Source organism: Cololabis saira, chromosome 13, assembly GCF_033807715.1.
Source record: "Cololabis saira isolate AMF1-May2022 chromosome 13, fColSai1.1, whole genome shotgun sequence".
Lineage (NCBI taxonomy): Eukaryota > Metazoa > Chordata > Actinopteri > Beloniformes > Belonidae > Cololabis > Cololabis saira.
Genome location: NC_084599.1, coordinates 20,979,089 through 20,996,407, shown reverse-complemented (window position 1 = coordinate 20,996,407; position 17,319 = coordinate 20,979,089). Strand labels below are relative to the sequence as shown.

The 17,319-nt window shown below is 41.7% G+C and overlaps 1 protein-coding gene across 12 annotated transcripts in view; it reads right to left on the bottom strand.

Moving 5' to 3' along the window:
* The window catches only part of elavl4 (ELAV like neuron-specific RNA binding protein 4), a 79,216-nt gene that overhangs the window by 34,911 nt on the left and 26,986 nt on the right, over positions 1-17,319 (bottom strand). For 9 of the 12 annotated variants that reach the window (XM_061738222.1, XM_061738224.1, XM_061738223.1 and 6 more), the window contains 3 exons: positions 14,655-14,741; positions 8,061-8,307; positions 6,435-6,524 (listed from right to left, as the gene is read on the bottom strand). In XM_061738222.1, the coding sequence (XP_061594206.1) occupies positions 6,435-6,524; positions 8,061-8,307; positions 14,655-14,741 (424 nt within the window). The remainder of the gene's footprint in view (positions 1-6,434; positions 6,525-8,060; positions 8,308-14,654; positions 14,742-17,319) is intronic. The other 3 variants (XM_061738225.1, XM_061738227.1, XM_061738226.1) reach the window with 1 other exon arrangement.

The window sequence follows — 17,319 nt, the reverse complement described above, 5'->3', positions numbered from 1 at the left end:
TTTTTTCATTGTTCAGGTGACTTAATATATCAGATGCTTTTCACAACCTTGATACTTATCATATCACTTTATCATATTATTTTGATTTAATGTACATATATTTTTTCTAGATTTTGTAGCTTTAATGGAAGCCTTGGGGGTGCAAACACAGCAAGAGGTCCCAGGACAGGACTTGAACCTGGGATGGCTGCAAGAGGACTGTAGCTTTGGTACGTTGGGCACCAACTCAACAAGAAGAGCCATCTGGTGCCCCAGTTGTATTATTTAAAGAAGTACGATGATTGATTGTTATCAATGTCTACTGATATTTTATATTTGCAAAAAAAAGCCTTGCATCTGAGCTAGTGTAGACAAGCTATTAAAAAGGGCTTTATAAAATAGCCTCTAATGGATTGTTGCCAATGCAAAGAATCTGCCTTATGCTTATCAGTTAGCTTAATAGATACATTAACCTACAGTATATATTTGGATTGTCAATTAACTTAACTGAACCACTGCTTTCCATAATGGCCTTGAGGTAAGAAGTAAGACGTTGCCCTTGATTTTTGTCATCTTACAGCGACAGTTGAGCAAATTCTACAGCAGTGACATGAATTAATCAAATACTTGATAGAAAAAACAAGTAGGTTTCTTTTTTTTTGTTACTGGCAAACATTCTCAAATCAAGCATGACAAGTATATAATTTCAGATAGTAGTTTGTTGAAATTACTTGTGCATTTGCAACATACACTCACAAGCAACTCTATTGGGTACACCTGGTATACCCAATAAGGTGTGTGAGTACTTTAATATGTAGGGGTACCCAATAAAGGGACCAGGTAGTATAGATGCTATCACAGCACTGCTATATCAGAATGCCAAACGTCTTTCTTCCACAACACGAGGGGGAGTGAAGAAATGGGGGCTAATTTGAACCCGCCTCCACTCTTTTAGAAGAGCATTTGATCAACTGGACATAAATTGTATAGGGAGGTGGGCATGTTTTACAGCGATAAAATCACTGCTGTTCCTAGTGAGTAGCTCTTTGGTGTGTTGGCGAGGAGTTATGACTAAGCCATTATTTGTTTCCTGAGGAACAGCAGGTTGCCCAATGTGTGAGATGAGAAAATGAATGTACTTGGAGTTGGTGTCCTGCCTGCTGGCACCAATATGTAATTTCATATATATGTTCTCCCTTCTGTGTACACACGTACACACACATAACAGAGGATGCAAGAAGGTATTGCCATTGACATACCTCTGCAAAATCTCTCAGATATTCATATAACAGGAAAAAAGTCAAAGTGGATGTGTGCATGGCTACACTGAATCTGTGCATATACAATCAAGCTAATCATTCACATGACACTATGAGGAGCACAGTGTGACACAGAAATGTGTACTACAAAGTGCACACATAAGGGACTCCGGTACATATTGCCTGTCATTATTTTGTGCCTTTTGTTGTATTATGTGACTAAGAGCCCTGTACTGCAGACATGAAAGCATCTTCTTCTCCTGCTACCATCAGGCAAGGCTCATACAACACACTATACACTCTTTGATCTAAAGTGGTAGATACCAAATGAAACACATAGCTGCAAGAACCCTTTATTTTATAGTATATTTGCTGAAATCTAATGTTACGAAAATATCCTTTGAGATTGTGCAGCTTTTAATCAAAAAGTTGAAGTACTAACACTATTGTCAAAATCGGTATTATAAAGTTGAAGTTAAAGTCAGAACAATTTGTCGTGCCAACTTCTTCAAATTCTATTTACAGTTGTAGAGTATTGTGTCTTGGGTTTCTGTGCAGTTTTTATATCTCCAACTAGACACTAAGCACGAGTTTGAAGACACTATTTCCATTTATTGCCATTATGGACTTGCCATCAGCAGCAATGTATTTATGTCACATGGAAGTCGTAGGAGGACTTACAAGATGGTGAAAGGGAGTTGTAGTAGGGTGGGGGGGGGGGGGGGTCATGAGAGTTATGAGATAATGATGCTAAACCACCCTGAGGGAACCTGCCCAGAAAAAAGAAAATCTGGTCAGTCAGTTTTGAATTTAAAGACATTTTATGATGTGGCCAAAGGGAGAAGAAAACATTTCAATTTGTCAAAATAAATGTGTCACATTCACTGCCTCCATCCTCTCCCATCTACTGACTTGCCCCTTGCTGCTGCAGCAACTTGAGCTAGTACTTTTTTTGATGGGTCGGCGCTTCGCAACATTTGAAAAGGTGCCCTGTCACCAGCTTCATGTCAAGCTACACTTCACTTACCTCAAAGACTCTCGACCCCACGGGAAACAGGCAGAGAGAGTTTGCAAAAGGATAAACACAAAGATAACAAAAGACTACAGAGCCTTAAATACTAGCAGAAGAGTCAGAGCATAACATGTGGCATGTATTGAGCCCATTTAAATAACTAAATTCACAAACAGAGCCGCATCCCCCGCACATACACTGCACTGTAGATCCATCTCCCACTCACTCATTCAATGCATATTTCCCTCCTGGGTTGCCAAGGTAGCAGTCAGGAGGCTCCCACTCTCAGTTCCCAAGGCCCTGCTCCCACGAACACACACACACAGAGACACGCACATGCCCACGTATAAGCTCAGGGACAAACACACACACGTAAACCACCCCCTCATGGTGACTCCCTGAGCTTTGGGGCCAGTGGACTGCAGCCTGTATTGTGTGGGTTTGCTGGTTAGCGGTGTATCTAAAGAAGAGAAAGCAATCTGGCAGACAGAGCAACCCACTTTGAGGAAATTGATAACCCTGGTATGTCAGGATAGCGGAGCCTACCCCTGTGAACCTGCTTGGACCCATTCTGAGAGCACGGTCCTTCAACAGCCCTCCCATTGCCCCCAACCTTCCATCTGTTTCTCTCTTGCCTTCTTAGGTAAAGTACATTCAAGAATAGAGATGTGGAGGATGAGGAGCCAGCCCGGAGGCACACTCAGCCCCTGGATATGTGGCTGGCACAGGGGACAGCCACAACCCCACTGTTCCATGTAAAGGCCACTCCGAGTAAAATGAGAAGGGACAGAGGCTGTCTGATGTGAGGGTCATGAGAGGACCAGTGCAGCCACACAAGCTAGGGTGGACAATTCTGGGTCCAAAAGAGGGGAGGGGGAGGAAATTGAAGGAAGGAGGCTACAGAAACAGGACATTCTTGGGACCTGGAACTCTGAAAATTTAATGTGTGTCTGCCTGTTTTTGTATGCACCTCTGAGCCTGGCAGCTCTCTTAATACCTGGCTTTGGAGATGTCAGATCCTTTTTTCATCTCTTTCCCTGTCAGCTTTGTTCACGCTATCTTCAGCCTTCAGCCTATGTCAGGTTCAGATAAATTCAGCTTCCATGTAGCTCCCTTAACACTACACCGGTGCTAATGCAGCATGATTTCAGTTAAGATTTGAAGAGTATATAATGGTTTGTTGCCACACAGAACAAGTTTGCACACAGCTGTTTTGGAAGAAGCAAACAGCTCTCATCATAAGAAAAACTGAGCACTGATAGTAAGATTTGTTCCCACCAGCCTAGTGATGAAAACCTTGCCTTGCAACATGATGTATGAAAAGAAGTTACTTTGCTCCTGAGCATTTTGTCAATATGCTGAAAGAAAAAACAGACAGGCTGCTGTGGTGAATATTTGATTTGCTTCTTGTTAGACTAACACATGCTCTACAGGAGCAAACCTCCTTCCATCTGTCCTTAGAGATCAAGGTTATACACCTGTTTTATGTTTGGAATGATTGCTGGTTGACATGATATTCCTTAACGGAAATGTAATAACTACAAAACTAACAGAAGTCATGATGCTGCATGCAGATCTAGCAAAAACAAATTCAAGTTCATCCCATCTACATCTTCCAAATAAGGCATTCCTGTCCTTTTACTGGGTTCACACATCAGGCTTTAGTACAGCAACGAAGCGGTCTGTCAGAGGTGCTCCAGCTTGAGCTACTACACATATGACATCACACTCTATCTATTTTTCATTGCCAACATCTGCTTGGCTTGCTGGATTGTCACTATAATTTGCATCAGTTCCAAATTCCATGGTTAGATAAAAAAAAATAAAAAAAAAAATGGACTGGACTAGTGTTTTTCAACCGGTGTTTTCTGGTCTTTATGGGATTTGATATAGAAACGAGAATGACTTCAACTGTGTACACCTACAACATGCAGATCAGATGTTGATGATGAAGCCTATAAAGTTATACTAAAGTTACATTAACTAAAGAGAAGGGCCATCAACATTGCCACCTATCAGAGGTTTTGCAAAAACATTCTTGCCGTCCACCCCCAACCCAATGCAGCAATTCCTTGTTCCGGCATGAAAAAGCTATTTTCTTCTCCTCCGTGTCATTATGAAAACAAATGCATTCATTTCTCCAGTGGAAATGCAGCTGATGCAGAAAAATGATTCTGTGAAATGACTTTCTGACAAGGATCAGTCAATTCTATTTCAGCGTGCATGTGCATATGTAGATGCTTGGGAGTGCTGATTCAGTATATTGAGAGGTCCAAAGACATTTTCCAAGCTACCGGAAAGGCTTATGTCCTTTTACTTGTGACTCAATAAGAAATGTTTTGGTCCAAGTTTTCATATTGCCAATGCATAGCTTAAATGAATGTTTTCTTCCTTTTAAAGAAAGGAAGGAAAAACATAAAGTGCTGCCAGTGGGAATATTTATAGCACACAGAATCTCAGAGCCACTGTGGCTGGGATGCAAGGATTTCTCCAAGTAAAGATAAGTGGACAGGAGAGAAAGCTGCGCTAGTATACACACTTAATTGAGACAAGTAAACATCACTTAAGATATATTTTCTTCCAGTCTGAGGGCTTGTGTGCAGATGCGTGTGTTTGTGTTGGGCTGCAGCGAGGTGCGTGTAAGCTAGTTTTAAATAAAAGATTAACCTGCTTGTCCCTGGTGTGTTATGAGAGCATCAGGCAGTTGTGCACGCAGGCGGGAAGGTAGGCAAGCAGGCAGGCGTGTGGGGAGCAAGAAAATCACCCAGAGGTGGCTTTTCTACCAGCTGAAGTCAGCCAGGGTGACAGACCAAGCTGAAGTGTCTACGCCTGCTCGCACTCGCCTGAACCTCACGCCATCCTGGCGTCATTGAAGCCGACAGGAGCAAGTCCACAGGAAACGAAGAGGATGCCGAGGACCTGTCTGTCTTGCACACCTCTGAGAGGTTCCAGTGCTCTCACCTTGTCAGCGGGATAGCCGAGATGCAAACCCTTGTTGGAAACTACAGGCAAACAAATGCCGACGACATGCGCCTGAAGTGCATTTGTTCACATTTGATCAAATAGAGCTGATACAGAAGCAGACTGTAACCAATCTTATACGTGGTAAACTGCACATTGTGAATCCATTGGAGGGATATTTAAATCTTGTCAGGATTAAATATTGAAAATATGATCTAAGTGCATTTATTAATAATTTTGTGAATTTATTTTAATTCTTAAAATTACTTCTGAACTCTTCACAGAGAATAAAAGACTATAAAAGAAGCTTATTATACACATGATGATGAATAATGTAACAACAGAACCCCATAATTATCTGAAATTCCAACACAGCAAGAAAAGTCTTCACCTCCCTAAACAATATAAATGGATATTTGTGTCGTCCATTTGCAGATATTCATGATGGATGAGGATGAGCACAGGCGTATGCATCAGCCTAAAAAAAGTTGTCTCTTCATACTTTCCACCCTCCCTCCCACAAACCTGGCTTAGTCTGTTAATGATTTGGATGACTGTTAGAGAGCATGAAGCCTCTTGGCATTCCCTGCTGGAAGAAATCGGTGCTTTGTTAGCCTAAAAGTTTGCACGGGAAAATTGCACTCATGGGAGAACAAAATAGGCATACACTGCAGGGGGTAAAGGAAGGAGGGCAGGATTTATTTATAACTTTTTGCACTGATGCTAAGTCATCAGACACCCCTTGTAGTGCGGAGCAGAGAAATACCCTAAATGGCTCAGAAGTGAGTGAACAAACATTTCTGCCTCTTTCAATCCCTGTTTAGGACCAGAGCGGGTTAACAGCTATTTTGTTTGTTTTTAAACTCTCTGCAAATATCTTTTGCTAGCTTTGTTCCTCTCTGTTGGCAAATCACACTTAAAGAGGGAAAATCAGGTGCAGAGAGAACATGATGATTGAGATGATGATAGCATGTGGTATTCCAGTATTATTTTTGCACACCACCATTATTCTGGCATAGCTAACTCTCAGGCTCCATTTTGTAGACCATTACAACAGAAGAGGAAGATGGTCCTGAAGAGGAATCATGAGGGTCATCGTACAAACTTCAAAGAGTGAGAGCACAGAAGAAAGGCAAGAAAGGCCACCTCTACTTAACTGTCAACTTTTTATTTCTATCAGACATTAAGTTGCACTGGAAATCAAATTTCATGATAATACTCACATATGCAAGCATTTAGCCTCTTCCTCATGTCTGCTTGCTTTCTATCCCACAAATGGTTTGGTGAGCTCGCCTGTCTGCCTGCCTGGTGCTCTTTAATGAGATTATCAGAAGAAGAGTGCCAGTAAGTAGGATCTAAAATGAAAGTCATTATGGAGCATTATCACGGAGCTGCACCACCCCAACCCCCCTGATCCATCTGCTGCATGGCCACCCACACAGCCACTACGCCCAGATTACAACCGTGATTAGCCCCGTAAGTGCTGCTTAATTTAAACACCTCTGGAGAACATGTGGCACTTTGCTGCATTGCTGAGTCGCCGTGGTTTAACAAACACAGACGGGAAAGATGGATTTCTACTTGTAGGCGCGGCATACAGCAAATCTTCTCAAACTCTCGAATCACTTGAAATTACACTGCACTGAAAGGCCTTTTCATACATCTGAACAGTTCTCGTTATATTGGCCTTCTTACATGTGTGTCACCACATTTAGTACACATCATAAGACATGAAATACTCTTTTTCGCTTACCTTTCATCTTGCAGTTTATGATCAGGAAAACTTTATGTTAAAATACTTAGTTTGTTGAGAAAACTATGCACAAAGTCTTTTTTCTCTAAAGGACACTTTTCTTAAAAATCAAGCCGATACACCTGTAGATATAAAGTGAATCACACTCTGCTTTGCTTTTCCTTCTTTGTTTTGAGCCAAAAAGTCAAAGAGGAAACTTAAGTCATCAGACATAATTTGTGTTTTAAATTAATTTAATTTTCCTCTTATGAGCCTTGTCTTGGTTTTGATACTGCTCAGAATCTGACATTTACGTGGCATACAGAAAAATCTGCTTTACCGTATCACTGTATTACTGATAAACATCCATATTCTGGTTAACGATAACTGCATGCCGTGTGTACAGATATAGCTATGATATTTACAAGCAGACATTTGCAATTTATAAACTTGGAATTTAACAGTCCTCATATCATGAACCAGTTTCTGTTTGACAGTTAACTGACTTGCTCCACTATACGTGATGGGGACGAGTTATCCTGCAGTCTGTCAACAGCAGACTTGAAAACCGCTGGGTTTTCTAAGCTTTTGCGGCTGCCTTGCTTTTTGTGCTTCCGTGACATCAGCTTTAAGCTTCAACTACACAGGTAGTTGGCAGCATTCGGAAATCTGGAAAATATGCATGCAACAGCAATCTGCTTTCTTTACATCTTACTCCAGGTTCAGCATTGGTTTTCCTTTACGCCACGATACGGATATGAAATCAGAACGCACTACTTTAAACACTCATCACAGTATATAACACAGTGTATGAACAAACACTTGAAATTTTGACTTTCTCTCCTCTCCAATTTAACACATAATGAAATAATTTTCTATATTCATGCAAATAAATCATAACAAACGTGAAATGTGTGCTTGTGACAAGCTTGCAACAATTATGTATATATATTTTTTTTATTATACCCTTTCAAGACTCTGTGGGGAGTCTTCAAATTATTATGTGCATTAATTAATTAATTAATTAATGTTTAGCATAGATTTTCTTTTAGGTTTAAAATATGCAGAACGTAACCAACAACAACAACAACACGGCGTGAGACGCTCCCTTTTGTACCTGTGATCTTATCGCGAACGAGTTTGCAGGACTCGATCTCCCCGATGCTACCGAACAGGCTGCGGAACTCCTCCTGGGTCATGTTCTGAGGCAGGTAGTTCACAATGAGGTTTGTCTTGCTGTCGTCGTTTGTTGGGCCAGTCTGCATGGGAGAGGGGCAGCCACGGCTGTTGGTGGTCGGACCGTTGGCTGTGGTGCCTCCCCCACTAGGGCCGTTTGTCACTGTAGCCTCCATGTTACTGATGATCTGGAGGAAAGGAGGAAAGAAGGGGGGCGGGGGGGGGCACAGTGGAGAGAAAAGACAGGAAAAAAAGACAGAGAAGTGCCATTCATCAGCAAAAGCTTTTCTAAAATGTACTATTTGCAATTGCAATTTCTAAAAAATGATTACTTTAGGTGCATAGGGTTACACAAACAGTCTTAATGAAAATAGCTTTTTTCAGTAACTGAAAACAGCAATTTCCAAACACTGAAAATATTAGTTTATATATTTTGAAAAAGAAGGCAAATTATTTATCATTACCCTTAACTAGAAATTGCACCATGAAGGCAACAATACTTCATATTCACTCACATTATTTAAAAGCCATTTATTGGTTGATTTACTAGTATACTGAGGTCCACTTTATCATTTAAATGTTTAGAATTGGCCCATTTTCAACTTTCCAACAAATGGTTTTACATTATTTTAAAAACTACTTTCATGAGATGCAGAAATCATAGTTGCATCACTAACAGGAAGCTACCCAAGTCCCTGGGGCTGTGAAGCAACTCCAAACCATGCCATTTTCACTGCTCCGTTTGGCAGTTGGTTAGAAATTATTCTTCTGAGATTCCATTGGACAGATTGGACAGCAAAGCCTTCCTGGAAAAACCCTCATGGAAATCAGATATATGTTGGCCACTTACTGCATCCACAGGAAACCATAACATGGCTGTGCGAGTCCTAGCCCACTCGTGGTGTATTATTTTGAAAATAATGCCATTTCTGTGTCTTCCTGCCAGCTCAGTATAGCCTACTATGTATAAATTGCTGTGGCTCAGCCATGGTCGAGTGCCAAAATAGACTTGATGCTACCTTTAGCGGAGAAGAGCAGACAGTTGTTTTTGGGACACATCAGAGGCGCTAATGGGAGGTGTACCACAGTGGAAAGTGTTGCACAGCCCTTTCACAGCACTTCCACGCCAGGTGGGACCCAGAGTTAACACTTTTATAGCAAAGACAACACCAAGTCCTAGATGTGGGCGGTGTAAATGAAACAGATTCCAGCTGCAACTGTTAAGACTCTTTAGTCACTGACGAGTGTTCAGGAGCCTGATCTGAAATTTATCGATATGACAGTTTAGTAAGTGAAGGTGTTTACTTAAATATTTTATGGTATTGATTTTTCTTTTTATTACAAAAATGACTTCACTTTGCGAATGTAATAACTATTAAAAGGGCCTGGTTCAAAAAGGATCAAACGTTTGCTTGATCATTAATGCAAAAAAGCCATTTATTTCCATTGTATGTACATGTGTTTTATTATGACAGCAAGACAATTTTCACATTGTCCTATAATGAAATGAAACCATGCAACTGCAATTAAATTCTGCTGTTACATAACTGATATGTTTAATCAGTGTACTAAAGGTGTTTACCACAGTTCCTCTTGTACCTTGAAATTACTCCGAACAGTCTTCAGTAATGATTTTGACAAGAATGGCTTGTGGTTGTGAGCAGCAATGACGTAAACAAATTATTAAATTAGTTTTTAAAAAATCATGTCATGATGCTGGTCAGACACTGCTGCTTGTAAAGGACTTAGACAAACTAGATATATTGTGAACACACTAAGCACAATGAATTCCCCATTTCTAAACATTCAGAAATACAGAAAGCACAGAGACAAGAAGCAACTAAATATTCATGATGGTAAGGCTCCTCTAAATAGTTCCCTGATAGATGCCGAGGTTTTTTACATTTTGGGGTAGCATGGCAACAGGGCCAACCCTCCAGCTAGCTATCTGACTGCTGATGCTGCTGCTGTGACAGAGGAACGATTGCATTTTCATGTGGTTTTTGCTGAACTTCTCAGGATCAATGTATTTGAAGAGTAACTGCTCCGTGTAAGTGAGAAAACAGGTAAAATATGAGCAGTGACAGCTGGAGGAGGTTGGCTCTACCATACCGGATCGCTCTGATATCTATTTAAAGCAAATAGTGAGTTTGAGAGAAAAGTATTCTACAGCACAAAACATATATAAAAAGGGAGATTTTTTCATTATTTACAGAGCATCATATACAGAGCAAATACAGTATTTATGAAAACAAATATTTGTTGGGTGTATCTTTGAGTGCATCTTTGCATTCTGATTTGTGATTTGCCAAAGCAAAGAGCTAAAACAAATAATCTACATCACCAATTGATTGAAGGCAAAAACGATGGAGACATTTTTTACCGGACTAACATTTAATTCTGTCATCCCTACATGAAATTAAAAGGTTGTAATTTTTGCTGCAGCTATGTTAGCTATGTTTATTCTGCATGAATAGTTGTAAAAAAAAAGAATCTGGAGAAAAGTCTCAGCAGTTTCTATTTATAATGGGGAAAAAGCCCTTTAATGACCAATAAACTGACACCCAAATTAGGATGCAAACATTCTTTCGTCCAATCGTATCAAATCTGTAATCTATAATTTTATCACCCAGATCTGTCCCTTATCCTGTTCAACCCTTCAGCTTCCAGTCTATTTTTATCTTTTCTTAAGTAGACGCAGACAGGCTGCACTTGGAAGCGGAGCTGGTTTTAGCAAAGGAGAACCGACACACAAGCCATATTTCACTCTATTTCTGGATTATCAGAAGACAGGGCCGAGGTTCTAATAATACAGCTCAAAGCAGAATTTTAAATTTCACAGTTATTCCAGAAATAGTTTTCAAAACAATTTTAGGCATTTAAAGTGTGAGCACTACTTGGCTTTAATCACCTTACTTTTATTTATCTGTCTGTTACATGTTATGATAAATGAAACAATTCACAAAAGATTTTAATGCTACCAAACAACCTTCTCTAATACAACAATAAACATAAAAATATTTGATATAATAATCTGCACACGATATCAGTGTGGTAAAGTACAGTATTTATACGGCATTTGAGGTAGTTTGGACAACATCATGTTTTTAACTTGTGAGGTAAAGTTAATTAAAATGGATTTAAAAAATATCTTTTCTTGTTTATTTTTAACAAAGTCGACAACGGTGTATTTTCACAAGTTCATTACAACTATTCTGAGAGCTTGTGGTCAGTGATTATCTGTGTCATCTAACATCATAACATAGCTAGGATAAAAGCACCCATCTTTCCCTGATTTTGGGAGGATCTTTGAAAGGATGCTGAAACTGAAAAATTCCTCTCTTCCTCCACGTGAGCACCATCAAAAATGTTTAAATCTGCTTCTTTTTTTTTCTACACGCACACACATACACACGCACACGCACACGCACACACACACGCACTCGTTGTATCTGCAGTCAGTTGAAGAGCACACGCTCAGAGGCACATACAGAGAGAACAATGGCTCAAGTCCACAGCAGAAAACAAACAGACAGCGAGATGTCTAAGAGCTCTCAAGATGAGAGCTGAATGCAAATTGTTCTTTTGACAGTATCCTTTCCTGCTCACTCACCGCTCCACCACAACAGAGATAGCGAGACAGGCCGAGAGAATAGGAGGGAAGCGGGATGAGAGAATAGCATCGACTGTAGCCCTAACTGAGTTGATTGGAGAGAGCCTTATTAAATCTGTTTACGTTCCCTGCTGGGCTCCATTCTGTCAGAGAGACTTTGAACTCCATAGGACATATTCTGAGGAGTTTTTATAACAAAATGGCTGCCTCTAATTAACAAGGACCTGCCGCGTCCCAGTAGCAAATTATATTCCTCTCCTTGTCCCTGCCCACCAGCATTCGTGCCGCTCAGCGGTCCACTCCATTTTGGTTTTGAACTGTCTGGCCGTCCTTGCTCTCACACTGTGGATTCTGGTGCTGAGGACAGACTTTGCTGTAAGTTCTCCTGACTGGATACAACACGTAGTCCTCTCTGGCACTGAGTCTCAAGAGTTGCAATTAAATTATTGTGTGTGGCAGAGTTCGCGCGGGCTACAAGAAATACATCCAATAAGTTTACCGTTACTGGAAAACAGGTGCTGCTTTAAAAAGCTTTTTAGAAGCAGTGATGTTTTCAAGAAAAATCAAAGCTGTCCACTAAAAGCTTACATTTCCCAGCGAAATAACATTTAGAAATGGAAGGATTCAAACTAATGACTTTTTTACATTGTGTTTATTGATATTTTTGAAAAACTAAAATAGTTTTTTGGAACTTGAAAGTGTGGTAGAACCATGTCTATGTCCTATCAGATCATTAAAGGATGAATACATGAAAGTTTAAAAAGCAATTTAAAGCCAATTTATGGTGGTTGATTTGGAACAATATTTATAAAGATAAAATGATCTTGTCTAAAACAGTGAAGCTTCAGTTATAGTTTAGGTAAAGCTGTGAAGCAAACGACAACTGAGAAGCCTGATATATAATAAGATTTAAAGCAAACTTGATCTAGAAGATGAGAATAATCTAAAAATGGTGAGCAGTGTGATTATTACCGTATTTTCGCGACCATAAGGCGCACATTTTTTTTTTTTTTTTTTTTTTTAAATGTGCCGGGCGCCTTAAGAAACGGTGCGCCGTGTCTATTACCTGAATTACGGTAATGTGAGGCCGGCCACCATGAGAACGGTAAAGGGAGAAGGGGGCGGGTGAAGCCCCCGTGAGTTGCGACGTGAATGAGACTCCACTGAGCTGTTTAATGCGTAAACAGATGATAAAGACTTTTAAGGATTTGCTTGATGTGTAAAGTGAAATAAAATACAATCAAACTAAGTTTTGCTCCGCTCTATTTAAATAAGCACACGTTAAAGGTTAAAGCCTCGTGATGCGCGCTGCTGCAGCCGACTTCCTGGTTCCCAAAGCGGTCTGATCGACCTGGTTCCCGGCAGCTTTGCGAGCAGAGATTTCTGGGGTCTGTCTCAGGTCAGATCAGCTTCACACTCCGAGATTTGCAGCCAAATCTGTCGGTTACAAACCCGGTACCGGATCCCGACATGCGCGGGTGTGTATTCGCGGCGCGACACACACAGATTCTCATGTATGTGGTGCTGGACTGGCGCAGCTGATGGACAGAAACCTATGGGGATTTTTAAAAGAAAAACTTTGCATAAGACGTTTCCAGCCGGAGTCATTATAAGGACGAATGAAAAGGGGGGGCTGGATGAAGGGATGATGATCAAGAAGCTGATTCCACGTCTGGAAATTCGGACTGGCGCAGCTGAATCAGCGGAGCTCGTGTCGGATACAAACCCCGGTACCGGCTCCCCGACAGCGCGTGTGTGAGCGGGTCCAGCGCGGCGGAGCGGAGGAGGACCAGCGCGGCGGTCCCGGGACGCGGGACCCGGGACCGCCGCGGGACCAGCGCGGGGTGGGGGGGGCGGACCGGGACCGGGACCGGGACCGGGACCGGGACCGGGACCCGGTCCAGCGCGAGGGAGCAGACGGGGAGCGGACCCGGTCCAGCGCGGGGGGGGACGGAGCGGAGCGGAGCGGGACCGGGGACCCGGGACCGCCGCTGTCGGGATCCGCAGCACAACGGGGTATGAAAAGTTTATTTAGTCTTGTGCTTGGCTGCCACGCTGATGGACAGAAACTGCCGGCTATGGTGATTTTTAAAAGAAAGGCGTTGCATAAACAGACTTTTCCAGCCAGAGTGAAATGAAAAGGGCTGGATGGATGAGGAGATGATCGGGTGGCTGAGACAGGTTTATGTGCAGCGCCCCGGTGGTTTTTTTTAATTCTTTAATGCAGAAACAGAATATGAACCTTTGAAGGGTTTGATTGATGTGAAAAGTGAAATAAAATATCAAACTAAGTTTTGCTTCCGCTCTGTTTTTAGCGTGTGTGTTCTGCAGCGCGCGCGTGTGCAGCTCCGTCTACAGAGACGGCGCCTTTTGGGTCGGTGCGCCGTAAGTGTGTTTTAAAACCAAAAATTACACACAAAACTGAGGGTGCGCCTTTCCACACAGTGCGCCATATGGTCGCGAAAATACGGTACTCTGAAAATCTTCAGAAAAAAGAAGAAATGCTAGAAATGCTGACAGGTGCAGCACTCCATGTGCTAGTAAAGCACAACAGCACAACAGATTTGTGTCGGATGAATTACTGAAAAAGCAATTTGTACATATAGTAATTTTATAAAAATCTCAGATGAGTGCTACACTGTTTACTTAGTACCTAAAATGGGTGCGGAGAGTGAACACATCAGCAGCGGAACCTGTCTTATGCACATGTCTGCAGCACTTCTATACCTGCAGCCCCCAGTCCTCCCAGTTGACCTCCATCTACAGCCCAATCCATCAATCTCCCCTTCAGTTCCAACTGTCTCAGTCAGCAGCATCACCAACCCATGCGTACTTAGATAAACACAGTACAATATCAGATCATATTTCTTCATGGGTGTGTAAAATGGCTGGGCCATCCATTTGGCAGAGTCGTCTCCTTACCATCTTTGGCTGTGTCAGCAATCCCTTCTCTGCCCAGCCCTGGAGCTGCGGGAGCTCTGCCTGACGCCACTGTGTCTCTGTCGACCCCTATGGAGCGGAGCACAGGGAGGGAGGGACGCACAGCTCGTCGTCAACATCATATACTCATTTTTGCAAGGTTAGGCTTGTGGTGGGATTTGTGGAGTGGTGGGGTTGGGGGACAAATGGCAGCTTGCTAGAAAAAACACTTGCACCTTTGCAGTCACCACAATCAGACTAAAACAAAGACACGTGGCTCAGGAGTCTTGATTTTAGCTTACATTATTGGTTGGTCACTGCAAATAATATTTATGAAGATATACATGGACTTCAGAATACAAGTGAGTTGTTTTAGTACCTCCTTTGCCAAAAGAATAAAAGTACATGTGAATTGAAGCTGACAGATTGGTGTGGTGACTGCAATGACCTTGGCAGGGTTTATAATGAAGGGTTTCCTCTTGCTCTCTGTGGGTAAACAAGCCTCTGGTTGAAGAGGCAGAAATGTCACAAATGAGCAGGATGTCTGTTCACTTCCTCTCCAGAGCAGGGTGCTTAAATGCCTGCAGCTATCTATGGATGCTACAAAAGCCAATTTAGCAGGAGGGGAGGCAGAGAGGTGGTATGACCTCTGCCTTCATTTACTCCTTCAGAGAGATGAGGAGTGGGAGTAAGGGATCAGTTGGGAGGAGGAATAAAAGGCAAAAGCTGAGTAATGGGGGAGACACTTCCAATTGTTCAAAGGAAAAGAAAAGGCAGAGATAGGAGAGAAGAGACAGAGTCTGTACATGTTCTCTTGTCAAAATGTCTTGTAAACTAAAGCAGGAATGCATAATGGAGGTCTAAATGAGAGTGAACTGTCAACTTGAAAGGGAAAAAGAAGATGCAGAGGGGCAGAGAGGTCAAGGTAGAGGGAAGACAAGGCATATAGTTTCTAAATATTGACAGGCAGTGACAAATATTCAGATTTGGGGGTGATCATGAAGAAAAAAAATATGGCCAGAATCAAAGGGCTACGGCCAAATGATGGTTGGGTAAAATCTAAATAAGACATAACTCACAAGGGTTAAGATTTGTTGAATTTCAATAATAATTTGAAACTTTCATCAAAGCAAACAAGATGCATTTATAACCGTATAAAGCAGTCAAGAGTGGGCTGTGCCATGTACAGCAGTAGGGGGCTAAGACGCCCATACTACTCACAATATTCATTATGGTATATTGTCCAATTCAATAAACGTAAAATTGAAAAGTTACCCTGAAAAAAGGAAATGTTAGGCAGAGGCGAAACATCAGAATCATTTTTCACCCATTCTGCAAAGACGTGACCTTACATGTTATGTCAGTGTGCAGGTTGATGACGTGCCACACAGCAAGCAGACAGTGCAGTGTTTCTCAGCATGTAAAAATGTGGTGATAACAATGTTAGAAGCAGCAAGCAGATGTATATGAGGCTCAATTTCAACATCTAAGGCAGTGTGAGGGAGCAAAATGTCGGCAAGATGAATCTCACAATTGCAAGAGGTGCGTTCAAAGCTTTGAATCTTATTTTCAAAACACTTTTTCAATGTTCAGTTTTCCAAAGCTCAACCATCCGATAAAATAAACAACATCATATGCCACACACACATACACACAGGGGTTTAATCTTTCTTAATATCCTCGGCGTCTTTGTGTTTATCACATGAAAACACACATGTGCACTCTTTGATAAAATCTCAAATAACACTGAAATAAGGGTGCAGTGCAATTACATTCACCAACCATTGAGATGAAAAACCGCTCATGGATACATTTTCAATTATTCAGGGAATACATTTCAGTCTGCTCTCAGATGCTGGGAAAAGTTATTATATAATCAATACACTCTATAACGCCATTAATATTTGATGCCTCAAAAGTGCTCCATGTCTCCTTGGGCTCCCGGCCAGTGGTATCCGGGCACTGCAGTCAAAATAGGATGGGTTTTATTTGCCTCCAGCAAAGGAGGGAAATATACATTAGCTTTTCTCTAACACTGGAAAGTACAAAGAGCCCAGACGTAAGATGAAGTGCGTAATCGTCTGTATCAAAGGTTGTCTCGGTTTTCCTGTCTCAATAACCCTATTGTATTTCACCTGCAGCAGAATTTTACAGAAAGTGTACATGATCAATGAGTTTTTGTCTCCTTTCCAGCATTTTCACCCATGTCACTCTTCCTCCGCTTTTAGCCAATAAAACTACCATTTTATTATTGCTGGCCTCGTGCAAGATTCCCTCCCCCATCTCTTACAGAGCTTAGACAATCAATTTACCCTGACTTGGCCAGGATAGATGGAGGCTGTGGAGACTCTGAAGTTAGACAATTTGCTGCAGGATCTCACCACTGATAGACACACTGCCTGGCAGCCACAAAATGGAGACAGCACGCAACCATCTGACTTGTGAGACTTTGCCTCTGCACAGGGGTGTAGCACCAAATTCTGGGCCCTGTACACTCTCAATGTCAGTGGGCCCCTATCCATTCCCACGAGGCGCGTGAGAGAAAAAAAAAGGGGGGGGGGAGGTGTCAATCAACTACAATCAGATCAGATTATATTGATGAGTGGTTCTGAATTGATGCATTTGGCCTACTTGTGCTCAAATACCTAAAACATTGGGCTACATCTGG